General features: G+C 33.5%; 1 protein-coding gene across 1 annotated transcript; it reads left to right on the plus strand.

Moving 5' to 3' along the window:
- The first annotated feature begins 1,249 nt into the window (after positions 1-1,249).
- GH9C1 (glycosyl hydrolase 9C1) lies at positions 1,250-9,800 on the plus strand. Its single transcript, XM_088846957.1, has 8 exons — positions 1,250-1,606; positions 2,143-2,343; positions 2,951-3,040; positions 3,506-3,670; positions 4,763-4,886; positions 5,594-5,757; positions 6,376-6,709; positions 9,114-9,800. Exons 1-8 carry the CDS (start codon positions 1,445-1,447, stop codon positions 9,413-9,415), a joined length of 1,542 nt encoding a protein of 513 aa, XP_088703083.1. The 5' UTR covers positions 1,250-1,444; the 3' UTR covers positions 9,416-9,800.
- The last annotated feature ends 2,488 nt before the right edge of the window (positions 9,801-12,288 follow it).

Consider the following 12,288-nt stretch of genomic DNA (forward strand, 5'->3'; position numbering starts at 1 on the left):
ATATATATATATATATATATATATATATATATATATATATATATATATATATATATATATATATATATATATATATATATATATATATATATATATATATATATATATATATATAAATATAAATATATAAAAATATTATGAGTCTAAATAAAATATTGCACTTTGCAACACAATTATCTAGATCGTCTATTTTTAAGATTTTCATATGTCTATAGATCTATTTGATTTTAAACATTTTTTTAGTTTAAAATTTTATAATTAGATATGAAAATAGATTTTTAGATAATTCTAAGAATTTTTTATACCAAAATTACATATTATGATAAAATTTCGAGGCGCATCTTAATTGGATTGTTTAAGGTTGCAACCTTATAGAAACCACATCCTTTTCAGAAATGATTTTTTTTTTTTGGGTAACTAATGAAAAAGACAAAATCAAGTAAATTATAAGTTATATAAGTGGGGTGATAGTGATGAAAATGAAAACCACGTGGTGACTAGAGTGTCGGGTGCTACCACCACCAAACTAATCCCTGTCCCAAATTCGGAAATGATTGTTTGCTATAGAAGTTTGCACTTTAAAAGCATTTTTCAGCATATTACTCGAGGGACATATCATGAATTTTCCAAACAATCAGTTGGTATTACCGTCATTCCTCATTTAGAGGGCGATTTTTTGGCGCAATTAATTATTTGTAGTATGATCGATCATTATCATTATCATTATTATTAATATTATTATAAGCATTTATTACCCTTACCTTTCCTTAAAATTTCTAAACCACCCTTAGAATAATTGGTATTTATGTTTTTTTGCAATAGACTTCCCTGATGAAGAACACCGAAATTAGTTAGATGACGGTGAGCAAACATAAAAGAATTCATATTTAAAAACAAAAAAAGAATTGGACCGGCAACTGATCGGGCCAGGCCCGAGCTGAGTTTGTGCCCTATAGGACTGGCCCAGGTCTAACACTTAGGCCTTGGTAGCCCAACCCAGTTCGGTCCTCGAACCATATTTTGTGGCACAGGCCTTGGTACCATGACGGGCAAACCTTAGCTGACATGTTTATGTATGTTGTCACCAAAAAAATTGTGAGGCCGACTCGGGGACTCGCCTGAGTAGACTTGGATCAGGAGCTGTATGATCCTGGGCTGAAAAACCTTGAAATTACCAAGTCTCCTGATTTTTTCGTACGTTTTAATTTTTTCACATTAAAGATTTGCCCCATTGTCTGAGTCGGATTGGGGGACTCAAGCTCAGTCCTTGCCGAGTTGGATCCCGAGTCTGATGTTTTTAACACTGGTCAAACCAATGCATTTGTTTCCTCACAATCAGTTAGTGTACATGTTAACTTTCTAGCTTACTCTCCATGATAATGCAAATATACAGGTAGATTTGGTTGGAGGATACTACGATTCAGGGGACCATGTGAAGTTTGGGATGCCGATGGCTTTCACAGTGACCATGATGGCATGGGGAGCTGCGGAGTATGCGAAGGAGCTCGCCTCGGTGAACCAGCTCGGCCATACCCTCGAAGCGATCAAATGGGGCACTGACTACTTCATCAAGGCTCATCCTGAGCCCAATGTCTTTTGGGCCCAGGTTTCTTTCAATCCATTTGTACTCTTTCTTTCCTTTGAGGGGAAAGTACTGTGATTCATTTGATCATGTTAACAAAGTGGTCAGGAGGATTATCATCGTTTGATCAATGGGTTGATGGTGATGGCGGGAGACTGGACTGTACAATTGAATTAGTGACATGTTTGGTGGGACTCCCTCTCTTGTCATCACAATCAACCTATTGCTGCTGAGGTGTTGATTCTTATTACCATATTATTATAATGATCATATAGACCATAAAAAAAGTATATGATACACATCTTATACATCGCTAACAAACAATGGCCAATATTTTCTCAATGGTGGATAATGGAGATGAACAATGGATTATATGTCTGACATTGACACGTAACTATGGTTCATGTGCACCGTTCATCTGGCGAATGGATGGTAGATGCCATGACCATGTATGATGTATCATGAACAAGATATGTGTGATATACACTTTCCTTGTTTATCATTCAATTGACTTCAAGTTAGTTACTGTTGGAATCCAATATAATGGGTGTAATTTTCAGGTAGGTGATGGGGATTCTGATCACTATTGTTGGGAGAGAGCTGAGGACATGAGTACGCCAAGGGCTTCGTACCGAATCGACACTGAGCATCCGGGTTCAGACCTAGCAGGCGAGACTGCGGCGGCCATGGCGGCTGCTTCTATAGCCTTTAAGCCTTACAACTCCTCTTACTCTAACCTCCTCCTGCTCCATGCCAAACAGGTAACAAGAGAGAGAGAGAAAAGGGCAACACCAATGGAAAAACTGCCGTCGTTTGTAAAACGCAAGGTTTTTTCTTTTTTATTGGTGTTAACTTTTATAAAAACTAATATATTACAAGATATTACAAAATATTAAGTTTTTTATATTGAATTTTCTATAACTGTCAACAACTGGTTTGGGACCGGCCATAGCGGAGTTCAATGAAATATTTATTGTCCAATATATATTCAAGTTTTTTGCTTTTAAGTTGGTCCCTAGGTTGAGAAGGTGACGTCTCAAAATATGGGGAGGACCTGAAATTTGCCCCTAGTGAGCAAAAGGACCTCTTGCTCTTGCCACCTTTTGAACCATTTCAGTGATAAGAATTGAACTTCCCTTGGTGAAATACTAGGTGCTTCATGCATTAGGCAACATGGATACAATCCCATGAGTTCTTACAGGTCAAGGGACTTGGGTCCATATTATTGTGACATTTTTTTTCTTTAATTTTACTTATCTAGCAGACTCCTATTAGTTGGGAAAAGACTTTAACGATGATGCGTATTTAAAGTAAATTTAATTGTTGATTTTCTGCTTTTTTTATTGATTTGGTTTTCTTTTCTTGAAGCTCTTCTCATTCGGTGATCATTTTCGAGGGCCCTACGACCAGTCGATCAAAATTGCTGGACCATATTACCCCTGCAAAAATGGATACATGGTGAGAAATCAACAAGTGAAATCTGAACACCTTGTTTATTGGATGAACAACTAGTAGGAAATTAAGGTTATATATGTGATTAAGTTCATTTTACTACTTTTTTTTTTTTCTTTTCCCCCCCTTTTCATTACTTAAAGGTCCATTTACTTTGACTTCAGAAAATTTGGCAAAAGAATGTTAGCCACTCTTTGCTTTCTAAGGGTCCCATACATGTATGATATATGTGTCTAGGGACCGGCAACTGTCAACTATTAACTGGATGACTGTCAGTGAGTCGGCGATAATATCTATAATTAATGTCCATATATATATATATATATATATATATATATATATATATATATATATATATATAATTTTATGTGCATGGGAACTGGTCGAAAGTGTGCCTATTTTTCTAAAATTTGTTTTTCATATTAATTTGCTTATAATAATATTTATTTATAATGTTTTTATTCATTGCAGGATGAACTATTATGGGCTTCAGCATGGCTTTTTCGAGCAACAGGAGATGTGCAGTATCTTGATTATGCTGTAAAGAATGCAGCTTCTATGGGTGGTACTGGGGTGGCTGTGAAAGAATTCTCTTGGAACAACAAATATGCAGGCCTCCAAGTCCTCTTAGCTAAGGTAATGAAAGAAATTCATATTTAAGAATATTTTGTCATTAATGTTTTCATAAAAGAAGTAAAAAATTGACCAAAAATTTGCTATGATTATGATATTTTAAGATTGATTTTTTTTCTTAAAAGAAGAAGGAAAAATGGCCAAAACTTTATTATGAGTATGGAGTTTTTTGGCCAAGGATGGGTTCACCTGAAAAATACTCCAAATTGGACTCTTAATTAGACGGCACGAGTCGTAAGGACAATTTGTTAATATTTTATGAGTTGAAAATCGAAACGAAAGTAAGCTATTTATCATCATCATCAATAACTTTTTCCCAACTAATTGGGGTTGGCTAAAATTGAAGTAAGCTATTTCCCAACTAATTGGGGTTGGCTAAAATTGAAGTAAGCTATTGTCGACTTGAAATGTAAATTAATGGAAGGAAAGAAAAGAAAAAGATTATGATATAGTACAATAATGCAAATGCAAAGTTCAAATGTAAGTTTAAATATGCTTAGGGTAGTAATCCTACATCCTACTCATTATTTGCCTGACAAGCTCCTTCACATTGATAAAAAGATGTCAAAAGATTATATACTCCCCGGTAAAAATCCAACCTCCTCAAGCTAGTTACCAACCTCAAAAAAATAAAAAATAAAAAATTAAAAATAAAAAATAAAAAATAAAAAATAAAAATAAAAAATAAAAATAAAATTTGTATATTCTGCATGTCTATAAGAAAATAACGCCTTAAGATTGAACAAAGACTGTCCAGTTTTGCTTGGCCAACTAAGTGAATATAAATTCAACAATTTTTTTTTGTTTTGTTTTGAAAATACTCATTTGATGATTCTAGAAGGAATCTCCAAATTTCAGATTATAAAAATACTCCCGTATAATTCTTGTACTTGGGGGTAAATGTATAGTGTACACTTTGCTATGAACTGTGGTATCCCTTGGAGCAGCACAAAATTCTTGTCTAAATTAAATTGGGACCAATTTTGTGTTAAAATTTGTTATGGACTATCTAGGTTATTCCATTACATCCCTTGGTATGCAATTTTTCATGATTTAGTTGGTTCTTCGATTTTTCTTTTATTTTTCTTTTCGTAGGTGTTGCTCGAGGGCAAAGGTGACGCTCATAAATCAGTGTTAATGCGATACAAGGCGAAAGCTGAATTCTTCATGTGTGCATGTTTACAAAAGAACAAGGGCTACAACGTCCAAATGACCCCAGGTAGGTACCAATAAATGACACTCCCCCTTTCAGGTTATAATCATTATTGTCTCTCAAACTTCAAAATAAGTGGTTAGAAGAGTGCCATTGACTATACATAACAAAAAAAATTCTCGGACTTTGTGACTCACCTTAAACCATCCAATTTCTCTTAAATTTAAAAATTGGTTGAAAGAGTGTCATTGAATAAACACAAAATTCCAAAAACAATTCTCATGGCATCATGACTCATTCCAAACTATTTAATTTGACTTCTAATGATTGAGAATGATTGTGACCTCTATGTACAAAAAATAAATGATTTTTTTGTAGACAATCCCTTCTTTAATGTCACTTCTAATTCTCTTACCCCAGTTTAAAGCCATTTCTTTTTGATTAATAAAGCCTATTTTTTTTGCAAACAAAAATGTCTCTTTTTATTTGTTTATTCATTTATTGGGCGTGGTTTATACAAGGTCAAAATATTTGTTGTAGGAGTAAGCTAGGGAGTGGTCTCTTACATTGTATATTTTAGTTGGATGATGTGAATTTGATACGTTTTTTAAAACAACATCAAATTTATATTATCCAACTAAAATGAACGATATACATTAATGCAACTTAACCTCTGCAAGAATTGTTGATGCCTTATATATATCATTTCCTTGTTATTATCTATTTATTTGGGCATTTATTGAATAAAATATTTCTCTTTATTCAAAATCCAGGGGGACTTTTATACGTGGGAGATTGGAACAACATGCAATTTGTTTCTTCCTCAGCTTTCCTTGTTGTTGTCTACTCTGATTACTTGAGGGCAGCCAATGCCCCACTTAATTGTCCAGAGGCCCAGCTTCATCCTTCAAATCTCATAAGCTTTGCACAATCACAGGTGCATATGATAAAGGATTGTGTATTATAAAAAACAGTGTGACTGGTGGTCCAGTACTTAGGCCCCAAGTTCGGTGTCGCACTTGGGTATATAAAAAAAAATTTAAAAAAGATTTCAAAATTTATTTGTGATATGTTTTTTTATATTTTCTATTACTTTCGCAAATTTAGGAAAGTGATTTGATTATAAATACTTATTTTTATATTTTTCATTTTTTGGATTATTTCAAAAATACCCCAGTCATTTTTTTTTACCTTTTTAACCTCTGCTTAATCTTTCTTTAAAATATACATTTCCCATTTTTTAGATTTTTTATATATTTTATAAATGTTTTAACCTTTTTTTTTGCTGCTACAACTCTGGCCCTACTTGGGCCGAGTTACCTGAGTACTCGGATCGGGTATGGGCCAAGTACTCGTCTCGAGTAGTGGTTTAGACTCAGAATACTGATTAAAACAATCATACTCACTCAGCTGTCAAATCCGATAGCCTAAAATTATAGCAAGCTTCCTACTGCAACAATCTATTTGGACTCTGCTTTCTACTGCGACAATCTATGGGACTAAGTTTTCTCAACCCAAACATTTAATCTCACAATCCACATGGTCTTTCCTTTAGGCTGACTACATCCTGGGCAAGAATCCAAGGGCAATGAGCTACCTAGTTGGGTTCGGACCGAACTATCCAACAAGAGTACACCATCGTGGAGCATCGATCGCGTCCAAAGCTGTGAGCCCAGCACCAGTCAGATGCCTTGAAGGGTTTGAGTCATGGTTCAATAGGGAACAGCGTGATCCGAACATTTTGGTCGGAGCCCTGGTTGGCGGACCGGATCGAAACGACCGTTTCATCGACGAGAGGAGCAATTATGAGCAAACCGAGCCCACCACCTATAATGTTGCTCCCCTTATTGGACTCTTTGCAAAGTTGCATTCCATGCTTCGAAGTTCAGGTAAAAACAATGATTGATTTTTAAAAATAATTCTCCCTTTTCTTCCAATTCCAATCTTTAATACGTGAATTAAGTCTAGAAACTTAGTGAATTGAAGGCTATGAAAAAATGAACACTATTAGTGGGAAGGTTAAATTGGAAAATAGGAATTGACTCAAGACATAGGTGGTCACGGTAGTGGGTGCGACAACAGGACGTCTTAAGTTTCATTTCTACCATAAGTAAATGACCCTTTCCTACTAATCTATCCAAAAATAAATAAATAAATTATACGGAAAAATGGTGAAACGAAACAGAGTAGTAAGAGGCACATTTTGTATGTATTTTCATTATTGTGATTGATCGTAAAAAAAAATGAAGAAGAAGTTATTTATGAAAAACGAAAATCACCCAAATTTGGGGATTAGAGATCAAGTTCCTAGTAAAGACAATAATATTCAAAATAGGAGAGAAATCCAAAATATTTACAACTAAGTTTGAGTTTAAGTTGTCCTTAAAATGAGAGTTTCCTTTTTCCAAATAAATTTCCTATTAAACTTTTAGTTAATCATCTTGGACTTTGGTTAAGGCGTTGATGATTGCAACACAATGTCCTAAGTTCAAATCTTGCTTTTGGGTTATGGGGAAAAAAAACAATCTAGCTAAATTTGAAAAAAGCTATTTGATGGACATTAAATTGGATTAAATTCTTTTTACCATGAAGTCCCAATTTATAGGATCTCCAAGATAGTTTGCCTTGCAATTTCTGTCATTGCAAGGGTCTATTCTAGTTGAAGCCCACATGTCCCAGCCTTTAACTATAGCTTAATACTTACATACTTGCATAGTAACCTTTACCTGTAGCTTAATACTTACAGACTTGCATAGTAGATACTCAATGGAAAGGTTTCTATGTTTCCCCTACAACATAGAAGTTCTATTTTCTTCCTACTATCCAGCCGTCCAATTTTGATCAAGATAGCCACTCACCGTTTGATCTTAGATCTGACGTCTCAAAGTATTTTATTTTTAGTTTTTTAATACAAATTGTATAAATATGAAATTTGGTATGTGCCATCTTCTCATTGGGGGGCACGTATAAAAAATATTAAAAATAATTTTTCAATAAAATATAATAACCAAAATACCCCTTGAAACTTTCAGGGTATTTTCGTCATTTTACTTTATTGAAAATATTTCTTTTTATATTTTTCGCTAGTGCGAGTTTAACAGAGGAATGGATGTCCAAAATTTGGTGTCAAAATAGTTTACAAAAAAATTAAAAATAGAATAGTGTAGAGACGTGACATTGTGATTGAAGCAATCTTAAACCCTCCATTCAGAATGGACAGTTAGATAAGGGGGAGGATAGAACTTTTATGCTGTATGGGAAGCATAGAAAGCTTGCCCGATACTCAAATGTGCAACATATATTTCTTAAAAATTTATTTATTTATTTTATTTTTTGAAATACTTATGTATTGCTCACTAAGTACTAGCATTGGTTGGCTTTCTTTATCTTAGGTTATAACAAACCAAATGGAGTTGTTCCAAAAGGACCTGCTGCCCCTTATAGTATGCCACATTATCAACTAAAAGGTACTTTTACACAACACTCATATGCCTCTTACACTTGCCCTTTCAAATAAATTGAGTTATCCCTTCAGAAAATTGAAAACAAATCCTCCGGTTTGGATAAATGCTGGCCTTTTCCATCTTTTTCATGCATATGAAAGGAAAAAAAATTAAAGTAGCATGGTGTATTGTTTGCATTTTTCAAGTTGTTAGTAGGACGTCTACTATGCTGCAGGAGCATATTGTCCTCCTAGTCCCTCAGGCCAAGACGTACTTAAAGATGTTTCAATTTAAAATAGGGAAATTTGCAAAAAAAAATACACCTATGAGATAGCAATTTAATGTTTGATCCACATGTTTTGTATTACTTTCGAAATGCCCATCAAAGGTAAAATGTTAAATAGTCAAAATTTGAGGTGTATTTTGACAAAATTCCCCTTAAAATTTTGGGATTCATTCAAGAATCACTAGACAGTTATTTTTAAAAAATAAATTTTGAGGTTTTAAACACTAAGATCGAACCCCAAAAATTGAATAGTCCCTATTCGATGTTTTGATGTTAAAACTTTTTTTTGACACTCATAGAGTCCAGTTGATTTTTTCATTTTATGAGTAGTATTATTATTTTTGAGATCGTCACTTGATTCAAGTAGTTGCATTTCAAAAAATCGGGGTCCTAAAAACACTCTGAATTTGCGTATTATCTGAGGGAGAAAATGAACAGTATGCTCTAGTGGGAGCAGGAAATCTTCTCACAATACTTATTGTAACAACTCAAAACTTTTTCAAACTGCGTTTATTGGTTTTGTTTCATATCACTGTACACTAATATCTCTCTCTCTCTCTCTAGATGCAAAACGAGACTGCCCTGTGGAATTCATTCACTCAATAACAAAGACATGGGAGAGCATGGGGAAAACTTACTATCGTCACAAAGTATCAATGGTTAACAAATCAGGAAAGCCAGTTAAAGCATTGAAGCTAAAGATAGAGAACCTGCAAGGTCCTATTTGGGGTCTTTCTCTCTCTAAACTTGGTGGCACTTATGAGCTCCCACCATGGTTCCAAGCCCTAAAACCATGGGCTCATTATGACTTCGTTTACGTTCAAGGGGGTCCCCAAGCTAAAGTCTCAGTTTTAAGCTACAATTGACCTCTTCCTTCAAATTAGGTGGATTTTTCCACTTCTTCTATCAATATTATTAATTTTTTCAATTATGCTTCATTTTAATTGAATTAATGGGCTTTAATTATAGTATTTCTTGGTAAATCTTGCTAATTGGGAGGGTGTAAGTTTTTTTTTTTTTTGGGACTCATTGGCAAAAATTTTGATTCTTCTTAATTGTACCTTTTTATTGTATGCAATCTTGTATGCAATCCCTTGTGAAAGTGGGATCGGGAAAAAAATTGTTCCGTATTTGTGGTTTTTTATTGTATGCAATCCCTTGTGAAAGTGGAATTGGGAGGCTGATCATAAATTTGAACTGCCTGGCCAATCCCTCTAAAAAAAGGTATGGGATTAAAAAAAAGAAAATTGTTTCATGCGGGCTTAACTGCATTTCTACCTATGGGGTCCTGAAAGTGTAAAGCATCCATCTTAAAGATAGAGGCCAGTAGGTGTTCTATCTAAAAACAATAGAAACTATCAGTGCAATTTTTTTTTTTACTATATCTTTAAAAATTAAGTTCTAAAATCATCTAAAAAATAGATTTATTAAGACGCTCACATTTCTACGTAGAAACCAGGTCCTTAAGAAAATGATAATGGCATTGAGAGAGAGACAAAGATTGATTCCGATACATTTGAATGGATTAATTTAAAAAAGTCGTGTTTCCACTGGTAGATAAAGTAAATTACAAATTATTTTGTTTTCCAAACAATTATGACCTAAAAAAAACTCAAATGGGGATATTTTAAGCGGAGCAATCTTTTTATACTTGTCTTATTGTATAAAACTTATATATTTCCCCCTATCCAAACGTCCATTCTCAATGAATGGCTGAGATGACCCAATCACAATGCCATGCCTTTACCCGTAAAAAATCTAAAAAAAATCTCAATAAAATGAAATATAACTAAAATGCCCCTCAGCATTTTAGGGGTATTTTAATCATTTTACCAAAAATATATATTTCGTAATTTTATTTTTTAGATTTGCCCTATTGAGATGATAGCACGTACTAAATTTCATATTCATATAATTTCTAGAAAAAATTAAAAATAAAATACTGTTAGGCATCGTATCTAGATCAAACAATCAATGGCTCACTTGAGCTAAATTAAACGATTGAATAAGGTGGGAAGCATATATCTCCTATACACTAAAGGAAGTATAGAAACCTTTTTCCTTTTAGACAAGGATGATATTTTTATCGAGAAGTACTTGAGTCCATACGTATTCATACGACAGAAAACACGTATCAAGTCATAATGATAAGTCTATACTGCTTCTTTTGAAATTTTTTGACATGTCCATCAAAGGTTGTGGATGTTTTTGAAATTTTTTAACATGTCCATCAAAGGTTGTGGAGGTTACAAACATCTTGATTCTCATATCTTTAACTCCTATTAGCTTACATGACTCATTATTTTTCATCTCCTCCACCTTGTGTTTGGTATTATCATGTGAAATCGTGCTCCCAAATTAAATAGCTAATAATGCAATATTTCTTCCCTATCTTCATATTTACCTAGGTTGTGTTCCTAGGTGAAAGTATGATTAAGAATCCTTGAGATGTATATCTAGGAAGATGTAGATCAATAGAGAGAGCTACCATAAGGGGTCGGTCAAGATCCTTGTCAAAGGAGTGTAAACAGATGAAGAGTTGAGGTGTAAAAATATGTCATGTAAATAAATATTGCATGGTACAAAACGAAAAAAAAGGAAGCCCTTAAATTTCGTTTTTAGATTAATGTACTATTTTTTGAGTTTCATTAATTTACAAGACCTGTACTGTTTTTTAGATTAAATGGTAGATCTTTCCATCTATCATATGGTAGTAGATCTGCGTTCGTTGTTGGAGCAAACATCATTTGGGCCATTTATAGTATGCCATTTTAATACCTTTTTTTTTATTTTTCCTGGTTTTCCTAATATTGAATCATTTGGATGAATATAGAGTATTTGCAAATTTGGGATCCAAAAGAAGAAAAAAACTAGGGATTTTTGTCATGGGAGTACATGTACATTCAACTTCCTCCGTATCATATAATCTTTTTTCGAAACACTAATTTTTTACAATAGTTTTTATTTTTATTCTTTTTTTATAAATATGTGCGCTTGTTTTATCTATTTATATCTATATCTATATCTATACTACACCAGAGTTAATATATCTATACTACACGAAAGTTAATAAGTGAACGCGTGTCACAAAAATAAAGAGGGTCCCTAATTCTATAGAGGTTGTAGGAGACATTGGTATCTTTAAGAGAACAGAAGAGGAGAGAGTACGCATCTTTTTGAAGAGCGAGAGAGTATGTATCTTTTTGAATTGAAAAGGAGTATGCATCTTCTGTTGGAGACTTCTTATTATAGTAACTCCAATCTCATGTTTTTGAAAAGAGAGAGAGAGTCTTCATCTTTTGTAGGAGAAAATTAAAGGTGGTACTTTTTATTATGGTAACTCTAATTTTTTTTCTAAAATTTTTATATATCACTCGTTCTTTAAAATCTCTTACCATGAATCTAGCCATCTCTATCCTAAAATATATATATGTTATTCCACCCTCAAAATTCATTCTCTATCCCCTAAAATTAATGCAAGATACTTCCTCCTTAGACTCCCCAACCCTCACGCCCTTTTCCCTCCCTCTCATGCTCTCACTTCCTTTCTCTCTCCCTATCTTTCTCTCCCCATTTCTTCTTTATTTGAACTCACTTAGTTAGTTTAGAAAAAACAGAAAAAAGAATTTATCTAATTAATTAATTTTCGATAGCATACATGTTACATGTTTGATTTATATCTAACTAAAAAATACACTATTTTATATTCCCTTTAGTTCTAGGACATACACCCTACCTT

Source organism: Amborella trichopoda, chromosome 9, assembly GCF_054954075.1.
Source record: "Amborella trichopoda isolate Santa Cruz 75 chromosome 9, AtrichopodaSantaCruz75HAP2 v2.0, whole genome shotgun sequence".
Lineage (NCBI taxonomy): Eukaryota > Viridiplantae > Streptophyta > Magnoliopsida > Amborellales > Amborellaceae > Amborella > Amborella trichopoda.